The 17945-nt window shown below is 39.4% G+C and overlaps 3 protein-coding genes across 4 annotated transcripts in view; 1 reads left to right on the top strand and 2 right to left on the bottom strand.

Moving 5' to 3' along the window:
• The window catches only part of LOC122843618 (ankyrin repeat and IBR domain-containing protein 1-like), a 22615-nt gene extending 12428 nt beyond the window's left edge, over positions 1-10187 (bottom strand). The window contains exons 1-4 of one of the 2 annotated variants that reach the window (XM_044138486.1): positions 9957-10187; positions 4923-5257; positions 254-425; positions 48-179 (exon numbers count right to left, since the gene is read on the bottom strand). In XM_044138486.1, coding sequence (XP_043994421.1) covers positions 48-179; positions 254-425; positions 4923-5110 — 492 coding nt within the window. In that variant the 5' untranslated portion in view covers positions 5111-5257; positions 9957-10187. The remainder of the gene's footprint in view (positions 1-47; positions 180-253; positions 426-4922; positions 5258-9956) is intronic. The other variant, XM_044138485.1, reaches the window with a different exon arrangement.
• fam83hb (family with sequence similarity 83 member Hb) overlaps positions 7843-17945 on the top strand; it is a 27525-nt gene continuing 17422 nt past the window's right edge. Inside the window, exon 1 of the mRNA XM_044138488.1 lies at positions 7843-7932. The gene's annotated coding sequence lies outside the window, so the exon portion shown is untranslated. The remainder of the gene's footprint in view (positions 7933-17945) is intronic.
• Positions 10316-13459, bottom strand: LOC122843624 (receptor-transporting protein 3-like). Its single transcript, XM_044138494.1, has 3 exons — positions 13349-13459; positions 11995-12166; positions 10316-11661 (listed from the first exon to the last, which is right to left on the bottom strand). The coding sequence occupies exons 1-3, from the start codon at positions 13362-13364 to the stop codon at positions 11322-11324; spliced, it is 528 nt and encodes a 175-aa protein (XP_043994429.1). The 5' UTR covers positions 13365-13459; the 3' UTR covers positions 10316-11321.

The raw sequence follows: 17945 nt of genomic DNA, 5'->3' as shown, positions 1-17945 counted from the left end.
AAAGGAGAAAAGATATAAATATACCGTCTCAACAGGGTTGGTCTCACCTCCACGCAGCTCTTCATGCCTGCAGCAGCGGCGTAGTGCAGGCAGGTGCTGTGGTGGTTGTCAGTGGCGTTCACGTTGGCCTTCTCGTACTGGCCTCCCTCCAGTCTGGCGCCGGTCCAGCTCAGGATCATCTGTCCTCAGGAGGAAACTCATTATTATATCTAAAATTTGCGTAAAGGGCATGTTGTTGTTGACGCGTTCGTACCTGGAGGCAGTCTGCGCGGCGCTGCTCGTCCCTCTGCGGTCGGGCAAGCCGTGGCGAGAGCGCTCCCTCTGGCAGCAGCAGGATCTGTGGGCCTTGGCACAGAACGTGGAGGCATGTCTCGTTGTGCACATTACGCTTGTTTGGGTTTCCCTCTTTGCTGAACAGGAACGACCTAGCCAAGACAGAAAACAGCAGGTGAAACTTAAATATATGTATATAAAAAAAACAGAAGTTAGAAAACAGAGTGTTGAAGGAATCGAAATAGAATAATATGGAAAGTAAACAGATGAAAGAAAAGTCAGGATGTGTGAAAAAGTCAGGACGCTCAAGATGAATAGCAGAAAGCGGTAGGAGAGGCAGTATGGTAGAATATCGACCATTTCTGTTCAGCATCTCGGAGATAATCGTCATGCTGGTTGACACATGGGGATTAAATGAATGTGCCTGTTGCAGGAGTCAGGATGTTGCTGCAGTTCTGTTTAGCAAACAGTTTTCCTTCTGCCATTTGTCTGTCAAAACCCCCATTTACTGATTAGAGCCTTTCAGTTGGCACCATGCTTTATATTCGACTAAACGGTACGGCCATAGAAAACTTGATTATTTTAGACCCAAGTCTTTCTAATCAGAATTTAACAAAAGAAGAAAACAGGATGAGATGGTAAAAAAGTAAAAGGTCTATTTCATTGAAAATGACTTAATCTGGGTTGTTTTCCCCATAGACTATTCAGATTTAAATAGAAAAAAAAAGCAGATCAGCTAGCTTGATGGACCATTGATGGAACTAATGTAACTCTTAGTGACCTCTGACTGGACGGTAATATTCAATGAACTCACATAATCATAGTTCCTTACAGTAGACTGAGTGCATTACAGAAAGTAAAATTAAACCACTGATTACTAAAGCAACTATGAGACATTCCCGAAGTTGGAATGACTTGATGCATGGATGCTGTGAAACATCATAGAATAAGAGGCTCGTTTGTTGACCAAAACCTGAGAAATAGTCCTTTGATTTCCCCATAACTCTCCAAAGAATGTTTTTTTAAACCAGAAAACCTCCAGGACTTTGCTGCTAGTAAAGGTTGCATTCGGACTTCCTAACGGATGCAGAATCAAGTGCTCCAGATAGTCCTAAAATCCTTTTGAGTGCATTCGCTCCTGTGTTTTCTGCTGCCTAGATGTAATCAGATCACCCAGGACGGCTCTTAGTGTCAAGTCTGAACGTTCTCAAAGTTTTAAATGTTTTCCGAAAGCGCAGCCCAGCATTTTCCCCTTTCGACCCACTTATCCTGTCAGCCACGAGCCCCTGCAGCTTTGCTCTAATCACAGCACACAGCCATTTCACTCACACAGTAATAATCGCTAATTATTCCCTCTCAGCTCCAAACCAATACCCCCCACCTCAACACATTTACACGCACAAAAGCCCTCCGTAAAGGTTGTATGGAGTCGAGTCCAACAGGGACGGCGGCTGGCGGAGGTCACCTTTTAGACTTCGAAAGGCAAGTGGTAAATCTGAGCTCCGAGACTAAATGCTTCCCACTTTGTCTCTTAACAATAGAGGTTAAACATTCTCAATGAGTCGGGGAGGCTATTTACATGTTTTCTAAGACTTCCTACTCACTTCTTGTGGAGGAAGGGTCACACTTCCTGAACTGCAGCCTTTTTTCCCCGAAATAGTTGTGTTTGTTTCTCCCAGTTTCACCATCTCAGAGGATTACATGTCAAGCCGACCCACAGGGCCGACTGCGGGAGCACGAATGAGCATGGAGCAGATATGTTAAAAATAATCTGAAAAAGGAAAACCACTGAACCCACGCATGTATTCTTATATTAGTCTTTATTTTGTCTGAGATTTATCCACTTGTCTCCATCCATGCGAGGCTGCTGGAACAAAGGAGCTTTTCCTCCGATGCTTATCAGAAGCAGAGCTCAACATTCAGCACGCCTCTCTGCCCTATTATAGGTTAGCGGAAAGGAACACAAATAGCACACCAATTGATTTGTCATGTGCAGTGTTCTCAGACACAGACACATTGAGTAACTGTGGTTTTCTCCAACACCCCACCCCCCATCCCTCCCAAATCCTAAATGCTCCTGCACACATGGAGATGCACAGATAATTGACTGGCCTTTTCAAACAAGCTTCCTGTTCTAATCGTGGAAAACAAGCCTAAGAAATATAAGGAGGAGATAAAGGCAAACGAGGGAAAGATCCAGCTGTCATGGTCACAGCCAGCAGTTTAATAATCTCTACAGGAGGTACAAAAAGCTACAATGATCTCTCACTCCACATGTGTTCCTTTAGTTTGACCCTGGCATTTTGGCTTAAGACTTAGCAGATCTGCTTTATGTTTCCTGCCTTGACAAATGCTGCTGTCACTCCAGTTGTTGCTGTGCCGGTGCTTGTGCCTGTGTGCAGCTACTTTAATCGAATGTGAAGAAACTGAGACTCCCAACTGCACAATGCAGTGGATTAAAATCTAATAATACTCTTACAGGGGAGCTGTGGAGATTCAGCGTCGCACTTTCATTAAGTAGAGGGGACTCTCAAGAGTTAGCTCGTAAAATATAAGTAAAATTTTTTCCAAGAGGCAAATATATTATATTAAAGAAAGAGAAACTGCACTTTTTTTCCCTGAATGCATGTTCTGAGGTCGGTTCTGTCCCTGTCTTCAGTTTGTAACCCAAAACCCATGACCCAATTTATTTAAATACCACAACAGAGCATTTCTATCCTCTTATGTTCATCTTAAACCCATTTTTCTAGAACTGGTTGATGCTCAACCTGAGAAACTTTTTTGTCTGTGGTTTCAAAACTTTGGTCAAGGTTCTAATATGGGCTGTAAAAAGGGAAGCGTGATGTCTTAGCAAACCATCCAGAAATCTCCTAGAAACAAGTTCATTTTATAGGTGACTGTTAACATAGCAAGCAGAATAATGAAGACAGAGGAACACTGTAAAATAATTTGCTGAATATTACAATATTCAGCAAATTATACAATTCGCTATGATTCGATACATTTTTAAGATTTTCTGAAAGAATTTAGAAGGACTTTGATTTTGGTGACATTTTGTGACTCTTCCAAAGACTTGGATTGAATTAATTGGTGTAATACTGGTATAATAAATGCTTTTGTTATACATGTGCTTTGTTTAAATGTTCATTGGATGGCTTTGTGTATTTGGTTATGCAGAAAAGGAACCTTTGTTGTCTCATTCCCTTATATTAGATGATGTCATTTATCTATTTCATTTCATAAATTAATTAACTGTAACTGGTTGTTTCATTACAGGTCATTTTTAATGTACATGTGCAACTGGGTAAAAAAATGTCATGTGTGATAGCTGTCGTTTAATTAATGTGGATTTGACATAAAACTCAAAGTAGGATTTAATATATCGATTCATTGATACTATCTGAGGAAAATAAATATTGATAAATACTGTAGAATCGATAAAATTACACAGCCCTACATTATGTACTGTGACACTGCGATAACCACAAAATTGCGATATATATTATGCAGTTTAATATGTCACAAGTTACTGCAATGGAAGAGTGTCTATTGTTGAAAGAAAGATTCATTCGTAGTTCACACAAGCCATTTAGGCGACAACTAACTTTAGCTTAACAAGTTCAAATTTTATGAAAGCACAATTAGAAAACCACTGGACAAGAATGGCTTGTTTGAAATGGTTTAAGAAAGACCTCGTTCTCGTTTAAAGGAAATGCAGCAGTACAGCCTGGCTTCCCAAAGCCACATCCGAATGAACCAAAAATCTTTTAAAATGACCGCCATTGGAAAGATGAAAGTGGACACATATGGCTGTAAAGCAGTACACCGTTTTTGGTGAAAAGATAAAGACCACATATTAGCACGTACAACTCATACCAACTGATAAGTGCGGCGGCGGAGGGGTAATGATTGGGGTTTACCACAGGGCTGTCCTGTAGTCGGTAGTTTTGAGCTGAATGTGAGGTCATCTTTGTCATGGCGAGAGCTTGACTGAAACTGTAAGTTACCGGACAATTATCTCAAAGACTCTAGAAAAATGAAGTGCAGAGTGGCTGGAAAAAAGAAAGAGTGGAGATTTTGCAACAGCCCAGTCAAAGACTAAAACTCAGAGGAGGCTGGGAAGGATTTAAAGCGACTGAAAATGGCAGTTTCAAGATTTTGCTCTCAGAGAAGGTTTTGAACCAAAGGGTACACTCAGAGAATATATTGATAGTTGTGGAAACTTGCTTTCTCCCATGAGAAAGTATGAGTGTATTATCAGGTACGTGGAGAAATTGCTACTGATCAGTGTTGCCAACAAACTTAGCAGTGCACTGAAATTTCAAGAGCTGTTTTTTGAGATTAGACTCAGACTCCAAATTATCCCTGGAACAAAATTTTATCACAAGTGCTCCCTGATGTCACTGATTATGTTTGAGGCTTTAGTTGGCAGCTTCATATATATCAGACTAAATAAGATTAGATATTCCCTTGTACTCAAGGCTGATGCATTTCCTTGTGGACTGCAGTGTCATTTAGAAACTCTGTATGGAAGATAATCTTTTCTATCTAACGTTGCAATAAATTCACTGATGACTCATTGCCTTTTACTCTGCCTTAAAAATGTGAAAAGAAGAAGAAGAAAAAAAAAAAAGATCTAAATAACAAACCTGAGCAGCCGCGTCATGGCATGGCGGCATACGTAGTGCAGAGGTGTGTTGTGTTGGTACTGCTCTCCGTATGACGCGTTCGGGTCCAGGCTGTCCCTGAACTGAGGGTTGCCCTCATACAGCTGCCAGGCCAGCACCTCGTCGCCGCTCACCAACGCCTTGCGGAACTTGGTGGCCGTGTTGCCCATTGCGTCGCGCTTGCGGTGGGCCGCCAACTGGGAGCTGTGGCAGATCACTCAATGCTTGCCTACGCCTCAGTCCTCCTCCTCCTGTTCTGCCTCCCCCGTTCACCGCAGGTCACAATTTAAAGCAACATGGTTCTGCGTCCTCCTTCCCTGCACATAAGAGAGAGACAGGCAGGAGATTGACTGGAGGGAACTGCGTGACACAAGAGGAGGACCAGATTTGAGTTGAGTGGAAAGAAATAGGTTGCGAAGGTCAGGAAAAGAAGAGGGAGAAGGGGGGGGGGAAAAGGACGGAAAGTTTGGGAGTAGAGATAAAGCGAGAAAGATAGAAGGAGAAAGCCCCAACCAATCACTGCATCGATTGATCAGCTGATGTTCTGCAGCGAGGACATTATCTGATCAGACATAAAAGAAAACAGAGAAGGAGCTAGAAAGGAAGGAAGATAAGAGAGAGGCCAAACTAGAAGAGCCAGTTAATGATACCCAAGTTATTGATCAGTAAGACAGATGATGAAAAGCACTGTCAATATTTCCACAGCTGGCCACTATGAGTCTAGGGGCAAGTAGCTGCATATATTACACAGTTGATACGCTTTCCAGCCACTGAAGGCCTGAGAGCGAGTTAAGCCATGCAGCACTAAAGTACCAAGCCAAACCAGTTTTACTTTCTCTCGCAGGCGCTAAACCCAAAAATCACAACTGTGGCTGCTCCCACAGAGGAGGCTTTACACGGTACAGTGATCTGAAAAAGTATCTCCCGCTTGTAGGTTTCTTTAAAGCTTTAATTTAAGGTCGGGAAATTATTGGCTAACATTCTCCAACAGGATTTTGTGTTTGAGAGACGTGAGTGCATGATTCCTTCAGATTCATCAAGTCACTCAGGACACAAAGCAAGAAAGTATTTGGGAATATCAAAATGCTTGCCTTTCACATTAATGTTGATTCATGAACATTGACCTCAACTAAAGCAGTTGATGCATGCAGTCCTCAAATATTTTTGATTCTCTTGGGATTATCTGGATGAGTCTATGTTGTTTTGGACTAGGCCTCTGGAGAAGGTTCCATATTTACTCCATATCTGGATAATGTGATTTGGTGGAGTACCAAAGCCTCAGGAATGACTTTGTAAACCATTTCACACCAACAAATGTCAATTACTTTTTTGCTCATTTGAATTTCTTTTGAAATAATTAGCACCATGTACTGCTTTTTGAGATCTTTTAGCCTTCTCCATGTTTTTACCCAGATTCAATCTACTTACCAGCTTTGAATGTACCCACAAAATGTGGTCATCCCAATCATTAGTAAGGGTGAAATTACGGTTTCCACACATTGTGAGGTGGCATTAGCTTCCTTTCCCTTAATAAAAGAATAGATTGTTATTTAAAGACAGCTTCTTTTTAGTCAGTCAGGTTATCTTTGTTTGATATGGAAATTTGTTTGATGATCTGAAACATTTAAATGTGACAAAAGCAAAAAGGAAATTAAATCTGTAAGGAGGGTAAATACTTTTTCACAACGCTGCAAATCCTCCCATCTCTTCCCGACAACAGGAGAAACTTTTTTTAATATATTGCAAAAACAATAACAATGGAGCGATGCAGGGGGAAAAAAACAAAAAACAAAAAAAACAAACAAGCAGCATCTTTCTCTGCTCACATGTTGCACCGTCTTTATCAACGTGTTCTGCTTCGTTTCCTTCCTGATCCTCCCCACCTCTCCCTTTTCCTCACAAACAGCTAAGCCTGTCTTGAACGCACACATCGACGTCCTGTAATGAGCGGAGTGTGTGACGAGTGCATGAGTCTGCGTGTGTGCTGGGCTGCTGAGGGTATCATTACAGTCTTCATTCTATGGCCATCTGTCTGGCCTTCACAAAGAGCCCCCTTTTTTAGGCTGGCTACAATTGGCCGCTGACTGCCCGGACTTGGGAACATCTGAATAACGTGTATGAGTGCCTTTCCTCCTCCGCTACGCTGATGGACAGCAAAAATGTACGCTGACAGACGAGACACAAGGGTCAAACAGAAGCTGCCAAGACTGAGAATAATCCCAAAACACTTCTGGATTCTGTGTTTTTGTGTAAAACCAAGTAGTGAAGTGGGCTGCAACAGTTAATGGGTCAGTCTGTCTGCTTCCCTCCTTTTTGTGCGCACTAGATTAATTCCAGTTCACTTCACCTCTGTGCACATCTTGCCTCCCTCTTTTACTAAATAAGGACAGGAAGTCTGGTCAAGAAGGAATCCTGGAATTCAAAGGATTACGTCTTGAACTTGGCAGTCTTCCTGTAAGTTATCTGATCGTTTAGTGGTCAGCTGGAGCTGAAACATTTGACTAATTTCCTGTTAACTAGACGTTCGTCTTTTCAGTTTTAAATCCAATTGAGAACGGAGGTCTGACCGATGTCGGAAAAATCCGCAGTAATGAGTTTAATTTATTCCACAGGGCTGCACAGGCCTCATGCAACAGAACAACTGAAACACTTAATATTGCTTAGGAATAGTAAGAGATTCCAGACCTAGAGAAAAAAACAAACAATTACCGTACTCAGTTTATTAGTAAGGCCAACTTGTGAAAAACTTTACACGGTAATCTGATTTAGAGATAAAATGCAGACACTTTTGTGGACAGTGACAGTTGGTTGCCAGTAGCAAAGTTTAGGTTTCAAAACAGCAGAAATGTTTCCATGTTACGGTTGTTGCTCTTTAAAGTTCTTTTAATGAGACACCAGAGAAGTTGCCATAGTGACCAGAGCTTTTCTTGGTTGTTTGCTGGGTGGAGTAGGCCTACGGCACCCTTTCTCCATTTGTTGCTGCACACTGAGGGTAAGTTGGCTGAAATATGTTCCCCCATATTTAAACCAAAGAGGCTGAAGGTGTAAAAACGGAAATAGCACAACCCCTTAACTTTCATTAGGTTAACAGAAATATGTTCTTGAGAATGTGGTGGTTATACCACATTCTTACTCTTACATGTATTCAAAGCAAGTATAGAAAGTATATCAAGTATGATATACTTGCTTTCACCTAAAATGGAAAAATGAGTTATTCCTACTACTAATATAAAATCTAACATTTTGTTTGTTGAAGGTAATAAATAAATGTTAGAAATATATTCTGTTTTTTAAATGTTGATACACTAACATAACATTTCACTGTGCAAGAAATATTAAGTTGGTTTAGCTGGTTAATTAGTCAGGCCTATTTACTCAGGCATGCAGCTGGCTGCTTAACAGACATGTCGATTGCAGCTATGTTGGTCATAAAAACCAACATTTGCCCTCTGCAATGTACAGTGTACAGGAACACCAGTTACTTTACAGGAACACCAGTTACTTTACTGTAACTACTTTACCAGTTACATGTCGAGGAGCCTTTACTCCTCGACATGAATCAGCATCACCGTTTCCCTGTTGCTGGTTCACTAATGTCAGTTCACTAGTTCACCAATGTTACTTCCTTGACCCACTTATGACAGATAATGTCCAGGCTGGGAATACTTCAGAGGTGCTGCAGTTTTGCTGACTGGCCGGCTAATTCATCTAGCCATCGCAACTTGGCTCTTGTCAGCCTCACTCGAATCCCTGCCAATTTCTTTTTTCCTGTTTCTAACAAATCAACTTTGAGAACACAATGCCTCTTGCTGCCTGATGGATCCCAACTGCTACGAGTTGAGATAAAGACATGACCTATGCTATTCAGCACACTTGCTAGTGTCAGTGATGCTTTACCTAAGTGGTGTGAAACTAATAAGTACTTTGGTTTCCACAACTGGACTGTCTATGTTTTTATCAAGTGGAAACATCTACAAACGCAAGAGTTTGTATTTTCTGTAAGCAAAGAAAGCCTTTGTATCAGTAAGCTAAAAAGCAAAATGCAGCAATTGGTGAGGGAGGGAGAGGTCTGTATAAATACAGGTTGTATACAGCTAAAGAAAACTCTGATCACTCCAGCTAGTTCTCATGTTTCCCATTATAAAGACTTTTACTTCAATTATAGCAGCACTGAAACTGTAACTTAATAAAACCTTGGTATTCCTTAATACCTGAAACCACCCAAGGTATGGGAATAATTAATCATTTATTAACTAATAATACATGTATTCAAGGTTTTTATGTAATCATAGAATAACACAACATTGATGTGTAATTTTGTTTTTAAGAGATAGTTAGGAGAATAGCAATTCACTCTTAGTGAAATCAATAAACACATCAATAACAACTGCAGGAGCGTGAATGGTTCCCATCATCTGATACACATTAACTTAGTACAAGTAGGGATCGTTCCGCTGCTGTATAAAGTGCTGCAGGACAAAGTCTGTTTGCCCAAACAGATATAAAACTTGTTGGAGTCGGACACACCAGTAGCTGTGATGACACACAAAGCGACTTTTAACGAAATTAGCTGGGTCGCAGTGTGTCAGTTAAATATCCAGGTCAGACCTCGGGTGGCTATCCTCCGAAGTGTGTCAGCATGAAATGGAGCACCAAGCAAACAACAGCCGACTTCTCTCTGCATGTGTTTGTCCATGTGGCCCCTCGGTCTTTTTTTTTTCTAAACGCTCCTTTGTTTCAACCCGCTGACAGTTTGTATGAATCACCAACCAAACAACGGCAAGGTGTAATACATGCTGCGAGTTATGAGCTTCATCTTCGCTCTAACCTGTTTTCAGTTCGTCTGTTAAGCGAGGGTGTTGTGGTGAGAAACGTTACCACCCAAAAACCAGCAGCCTACCTCGGTGTTGTTACCGCGGCTAGCCAGCTGTCTCTCCGTGTTTCTTCTTCGGTTATACGTTAGCGGTTTGTGTTAGCTCTAACTACCAACACTACAACTGGACTGCTTCTACTTACACGTTTGGAAACTGGCGTGCATCAACAGCCATCGTCTTGCAAATGTCATTCGGTTCTCCGGCTGCAGTTTCTCTCAACCATCCTCTCAGCCAGCGGACCCCGGCGGAGGACGATAGTGAAGATGCTGCTGGCAGCGTAGAGGCGACACGGACTCTGCTCCAGCTTCACTTTGTAGTTGCTAACACAGAACAGACCGGATACAGTACGCAGGCGCAGTTCTGACAACAATCCCCGCTCCGCCCCTCTGTGATACGTCAACGCAATGGTTGACGTATCACTCTGGGGTTCCGCCCACTGACAGAGCCAAACAGACCGCTGACTAAATTGCACGAGATTTTAAGGGGAACAGGACAAAAACAATTTTTACTATGGCGTTGATTAACAACATTTACAACAAACATTTAAGCAGTTGTTTAACAATTTTCACAAAGTAAAGAAAGCAAAGTCGTCTTCTTCTTCTGTAAATTTTAATCGCAGTGTATTAGCGCCATCTGCCGTAAGGAGGTGTAATCCATTAAATATAAAATCACTTATTTACACTTGCAATAAAAAACTAAACAAAAACAAAATAACTTTAAAACTTCTCATCTAATTATGTGTCCTTTTGATACTTTATAGAATATAATTCAAGCTTAAATAATAAATGTCTTATATTCTTCAACTTAAATCATATCCTTCACTCAATGAAATGCAAACATATTGCAACAAAATCATACACAGACACGCACCTACAGTTTATGTTATGGTTAGATTTTTATTTTTACACAAACTTCCTGGTTCTATTGGTATTTTCTATTTGCTGAGCTTGTGCCAGGTTAAGTGAAAATACAGTAAACAATATATATTGTCACTGGACATATTTCACCCTGTTCTAACATATATGTACCTTAACTTCTGTAAGTATTGGTTTCATAAATAAGATGTTAGAAAATATATCTAAATATAATAAATCTCTTTACAATGTGAAGAATTAACAGCAGACAAATATCCAAGTCTTTTTTTGTTAAAACATCCCCATTGCCAACATTATCAAATTTTGTGGAACATATGATAAAAAAAGGAAATAAATCCCACACTTGCATAGACATATTTAGATTACCTTAATTGAATAATAAAAAGTATAGATCATTATAAAATAAGGTGAAATATATACATTTTTACCATAAATGCACAAGTATCAAATGTACAATATGTTTACAATAACTAAATAAACAAACAAAGAAAATGCCCCGAGTCATTTTAATTTTACAAAAGCTGATTTTTGGTCTCAGTATCATGTCAAACTTTATCTGACAAACATATTTACAACCTCAAAATGTCAAGGACAAGGTCTGCCAAAACCGAGAAAGATGGGATGTCTCTCCTTCACTCATCCTCCAGACAGCAAATGCCCAGACGGCAGGCCTCACACAGTGCTGCCTCATGGGGCTTGGTCCACACTTTGGCAGAGGATGTCGAAGAAGCTTCGTCGCTTTCCTGCTCCCCATAGCAATTTTTACGGATTTTGGAAAAAAGCCTGAGAAAAGCGTGTTCCACTTCCTTCCTGGTAAAACCTGGAAGATCAAATGCCCCATCCTGGCAACTACGACAAGCTTGACCAAAAGGTCGCATTATCACCGTACCCCGGCCGTTTCTCACCCGGTAGCGGAACAGCACCACTGCTCGAGCCGAACGCCAGGACTTACGACAAGCTCCGCACTGGAACCTGGGGAAAATCAGATGATGGATGCAGACTTTATTCAACAGAGCTCTTTATCAGATTTTAAATGGTGCTTCTAAATTTTACATCATATTCCCTCTGAAAAAAGAGTAAATTTCTGGAAAACATTTCTAGATAAATCACATCCTGTACTAAATTAACAGCTTACACAGTTTCTGTCCCCACCTTAAAAAAATAATACTGCCAGTATAAAATGCTTACTCATATAACTTGCATAGTAATCGCAACAAAAAATTAGACAGAACATCAAATATCCACGATTGGCACTTTAATATCTTAGTATATACATAAAAAACATAAGTAAAGCACAATACGTACTTTCCAAAAGCACAATGGGAATACACTTTCCAGCCTCTCTTCCTCTGTTCTTTGGTGATTTCGTTTGTTTGGGTGTAGTTAAAGTTTAGATTCCACTCGTCTCCGTAGTCCAGCTCATTGTCATCATAAAGGAGTTCATCAAATATTTCCAGCCAGAAAGCTGGAACCCAACCTAATTGAGTAAACAAAAAAAGAAAGTTAAAATCTAGTCTGGCACAGACCGAAAATGTCTATTATTTCTCAAATTATCCTGAATTGTAATGTTTTAAGCGTGACCATTGCAACTTGAATCTGTCATTTTCCAGACATCAGGCTAATATCAAATCTTGCAATATTAAATTACTATTGTCGTTTAACCCATACAAGTCCCTTAGGTGCTCCACCTGTCTCCCTTTAGAGACATAATTTTTAATTTAAACATTGACATAGAAACGTTTTACATTAACATGTTTTGCTCATTTCTTTTTGTGAATGGACTTATTTTTAACTAAACGCAACACAGCTCATAGCTAATAACGCACAATTATTTTTTCTGAAAAAAGTAATAATACACAGACTCAATAAAGAAAGAAACCTTTTAAACCTTTTTTAAACCTTCACCGTTTCCTACAGCACTTTTTCCTTTCACTCAACTTTCCATTATAAGATTTGACAGAAAACCGTGCAGAGTGCTGAAACCTGCTTTGGACATAAATGGCAAAACTTTCTGTATTTAAAAGGAATTTTAATTTGTCTTATAGCATTCTAATATTCCGAGACATTGGATTTCTGGATTTATAATTATTCTATATATGTTCTCAATTTAAAATTTTTGCACTACTGACTTTTCAGTGGTGTATAAAATAATGCGAGAAGCCCATAAACATAACTACGTGCAAATTTGGCACCATTTTTCAGTTAACATCTGACCATAAGGGGGCGCATTTGATCCAGTTGTTTACTCTAGCCGAGCTGTGAGAGTTCGCCTTCTTATAAAATGTTATTTTATAATCATTTTTACAGGCAAAACTATCATATGTTATCATGTGAAGTTTCTTTTTTCTCAATGCGAGTGACTATTATGGTATTTTTATTAAGTCGAAAAGCTTTGTTTTTTTTTGTCTTCATTATAATGATTAAGTCAGCGTCCAATACGCTTTTCTCCTTTAATTTATTACATGTTATTACCTCAACTTACATATAGATCTTCACTTCAGCTTATTAGGACCATTATAATGATTAAGTCAGCGTCCAATACGCTTTTGAAAACAAAGCAACGCACTTGTTTCTACGATAAAAAAAAAAAATAAACCCGAGCCGCAGTAAACTACAAGGACAATCCTGCATACATATGTGGGGGAAAAAAAGGTATTACCTGTTGGTTTGCTCATTTTGTTTAATTTTCTGACGCCTGGAGATCCGCAGAAACGCAGTGCTTGTCCTCTGAATGTTGCTCTGCAGACTGCAGCGTTATTTATATGTGACAGGATCAGCTGTAGTCAGGAAAACGAAACTTTGAGTCATTTTCGCTTTCCGCGCCATGGAAATGGGTTATCAACAACAAACACCCTCAGTAAGTTTCTGTTGGCACTGGGAAGGGAGTTGCCCTATCAACGGTGAATAAATATTGCATCATTTTGCTGTTTGTCTCCAACGCACATCAACTGACTGGTTCATTTGATGTCCCGATTACTGCTAGTCAGTCTTGATTCAGGCGTGTTAGAGTAGGAATGCATGTAAGTGTTGCAGGGTGCACAGCAAATTCAAAATGGTTAGATTTCCAGTGTTGGTGTTGTATGTTAAAAGCACGGTGTTAACTCAACGCTTGTTTAGTCTAATTCAACAACACGAGAGCTCGTTTCCCTAAAGAGTTGGTGTTATTCCACAGAGTTAAATTTAAGCAGCTCTGTCTGGCGTGGATTTTGAGCTGCTACCACAATTGTAAAGTATCTGTGACGTCACGCGTTTGTCAGAGGAATGGGGCCAGCAGTATGGCGTCTTATCTGGAGCTTAATAATTAACACATTCATAGTGTTAACTTTTGACATTACACACTAGGTAAATCAACACTGATGTGGTTCAAATTTCAACTACTGAGAGTGTTGATTCAACTCTGTCACATGGCAACTCTGAGATCCACCGCGTGGATCTCTGTCACAAGAGTGACTCAAGAGTGGATCTCTGTCACGATTCAAGAGTGGACCAATATAGACACATCCAAAGTGTTGAATTAAACTCTCTAGGAGGTGAATAACACTTCCAAATTTGCTGTGTGGACTCGGGCACCACTGATCTAGATAATTATTAAAATAGAAACCCATTAAAATTTAATCAACGCAAAAAAAATTTAAAGCAAAAAAATGAAAGAGAAGAAATATCGTCAAAATAATTGATATTTGATAGCTGTATTGTTCTTTTAAACAACACAACAATAATAAAATAGTAATGAAAAAAGTAATACCATTATTATTATTATTATTATTATTACTTCAGTTGTGTTTTTTAAATTATTTTTAAATTTATTTTGTTGTCATTTTTGTAAAATCACATACTGACGCAGGACAATGATCACATGTTCTTTTGGACTGTGGATGAGGTGAGAGAACCTCCTTGCCAAAATTTCCAGATCAACTGAAATTTTTATTTTTACTCAAATCAAACTTCGGTGTTGTGTATAAAACTTAGTGGGGAAGCTATGCTGCTGCAGTTCCAGGAATGACAGTAAATTTGCATCCTACTGTCCGACTCAGTCCAGTGGATGGCGCTGCAGGACCTCATTTTTCAGTGGATTGTTGCTGATGCATCTATTGAACACTGTCAGCGTCATTACTTTTTGTGAGTCATATCAGCTTAAATCGCAAATAAATACCCGGACACAGCAATTAGAAGCTTATAGAAACAAACATTAATCAGACATTCTCATAAATGATCCACCTGCTAAACTGGATCAAAACATGTAAGTCATTTGTATCTTGTGAGAAAATACGTCTTTATTCCTGCTTCAGGAGATCTAAAATCCCAACTAAAGAGCGCACAAGGACAAAATTGAGTTTCAATCTGCTCATAAGAATTAGACTGTTGGACAAAATGGTCAGCAACGATAACGAGTCATTCTAAAAAGAATGAATTGTATCTTTTCAGACTTTTAAACATAAGAATAAGGAGATAGTTCATGTCAAACATTTTTACAAGTCCTACTGTGGGATCGAGTTTCAGCTTATTTATCAGCTTGTTCTTTTCCATGGGGTAGATAAGGATGACTGCCTGCATGTTTCGACCTCTATCAGCATCCACCTGCTGATCTACGGTTTCCTTTGACAACCCATAATTAACAGCACATCCGAAAAGTTTCTGGTGCAAACACTTGTTTGTGTATTTGTAAATGTGAGGCGCTTTTGAAGTCACAACCTGTCCAAGGACTTAATTAAGAAGTGTTTTTGTTTTTGTTCTTAATCAGATTGAAAACAAAGACCCTCCAAACTAAGTTTACAACAAATCTGAAAAGGTGGAGAAAAGGGCTTTATTGTTTATGTTTTCTCACATTTGGTTTTGGATTTCTTTTTTGTTTTTGATCATTTCCTTGTGGTGTGTTCTGTTGGTCTTGCCATATTTATTTAATTCTTTGTGTTCATTATTGTCAGAGGGGTGTGGCCATAGGAGTTGATTCTTTTATGTTTAATTTCTTAGTTTATTTTAGTTTGGTTTAAATTTGATGATCTTTTTTCCCTTTGGTTTGTAATTCTCCTTGAGTTTTATGTTAATCAGTCTTCCTCACTTAGTTTGCATGTGTTTTTATCTCCACAGCTGTGCCACATTTCCTCTAATTAGTTCACCTGGTTCCTTTACCATTTCTTCCATTAGACTGTCTATTACACTCACAACAGTTTAATGTCCTGTTACTTTTGTAAGATTTTGTTTCTCATTATTAAAAACTCTCCACATCGCCTTTCTGCTTCTGTTTCGGCCTACATTTGGCTTCAAACCTGAAACCAAAACATAACAAGTAACTTTCACAATGAGTCACTGGATGTGTTACACTGCGTCTTTATTTACCGTCTGATCTCATCAAGCAAACTTTGTGGACGTTATGCATGTAGTTTCCCAATAATCATGATTATCAGTCTATGCGCAGAGGTAATAATAGCACCAGAGTGACAACACCTGTCTGTAGGTATGCAGTGATGGCACAGTAGCATTTTCTTCAAGACAAATGAAAACCTGCCGTGCACTACGGGGACTTTTCTCGTAACTGGGCTGATTGCTTCTTACAATAACGCTCCACCCAGAGCTAAAAACATATCCAGTGCTTGAGACAGGCCTGGAGCTATGATTACAGAAGTAAACACATACAGACATTCATGTGATTATGATGCACATATGCAGGTTTGTCAGGATCATGACACAAAACTCATTTGGAAGTACTAGACAGAGATTATTTTAGGTAGTACTTTAGCTTCAGCTCACTTAATTGTAGGTGCATACATTTGCTTTCTGACCAATGTATTTTATTCAGTTATTTTATTTATAGTAGTAATAATTATTTTAAGACAAATAAGGATTTTTAAAAATACTTATTTAAAAATAATAGTAGATGGCCAGTGTTTCTCAATGCAAACTAAAGAAAATTCTATAAAGTTGCTGTATTGTTTCTGTAATTCAGTGTCACATTGTATCAGTTGCGTACGGCGCCACTTTTACACAGCTTTACGGGTCTGCAAAAGAAATGTGTGCGTATGTATCTTTCCGGCCACCGCTCTAGTGCAAAACTGACCTCGAAACGTCAGACTCCTGGGAGTCACCTTATACGCAGGTGTGACATTACAGCGTGAGAAAAGCATGCTGGGAGAGCTCACAGAGACAGAGACAAAGAAGCAGATACAGGAGACTTGCAGAGTAACTTTATTGTGCTGCTGCTCAACATTCACCAAGTATCTTATTGACACCAGAACGTGCAGATTAAATCTGCGCTGGAACAAAAGCGACGCCAGCAGCGGAGATGAATAAAAGTGTTCAGAGAAAGGTGTGTAATTTGGAACGAGCTGGATTTCCCTGAATGCAGATTCACTCAACAACAGATCGACCCAGCTTCAGCATGAACTCTTATTTTATTCTCTTTTGGCTCTGACAGAACAGATGCACATTTCGCCTCTAATTCATTCCCAGTCGTGAGAGAAAGAGCCTTGCAGAGTTTATCAGCCTTTGATTAGAATTGGTTAACTACATGCAAAGTGCTGGGTGAGTGAAATTTGGAGGCTTTATATCTGCCCTGCCATCCTTCTCACTGTGTGTGGCGACAACACAAACTTAGCCTCTCCACTGTTCCTTCTCACTGTTTAAATAGTTAAAATTTCTTAGACATTCCTTTGACAGTAAATCGAGACAGGTTTATTTGAGCAGCTAGTTTCTTGTTGCCATTTAGTGACTTGTGAACACGTTCACTCGTCTGCCTTACCTGAATGGTAGGATTTGTTGTCTTTCCCATTTTCAACTTGGTGGCTACAAGAAACGAGCTTCTCTGTGTACATGCAGAAAAATCCTGCATCTTTAGCTGATAAGAGACACACCCCAAACGCGCGCAAGATGTCTCTACAGAGGTACACAACAATTTTTATTTGTAACAAATAAAACCAATATATCATTTTTGTTTAATGTTCTAAATTGTGTACAACTTTGTGTGCGTCTATCACATGCGATCGCAACGACATACACTGAAATCTATGGTTGAGACGTGACAAAATGTGAAAAGTTTTAAGTGTTATAGCTTGTTTTGCACAGGCATTTTTCAATAAAAATTCATCATACAGTGTTTCATCTTAAATTAGGGCTAACATCCATCTATTCTAGTAAAAAAAAGAGATTTCATCTCATGTTTAACTGCCTCATGTTTGCATTTTCTTCTTCCAATATAAACCCTTTTGTATATTTACGTTGCATATGTCTATCTAATAGCATAGAAAAATGCAATGCAATTC

This window comes from Gambusia affinis, linkage group LG14 (genome assembly GCF_019740435.1).
Source record: "Gambusia affinis linkage group LG14, SWU_Gaff_1.0, whole genome shotgun sequence".
NCBI lineage: Eukaryota > Metazoa > Chordata > Actinopteri > Cyprinodontiformes > Poeciliidae > Gambusia > Gambusia affinis.
This window is presented reverse-complemented; position numbering and strand designations above follow the sequence as displayed.

Coding starts and splice junctions, on each gene's coding strand:
- LOC122843624 (XM_044138494.1), bottom strand. Junction 11,662..11,994: donor TCCCATTGTGCTTTTGGAAA/GTACGTATTGTG, acceptor GATTTTCCCCAG/GTTCCAGTGCGGAGCTTGTC.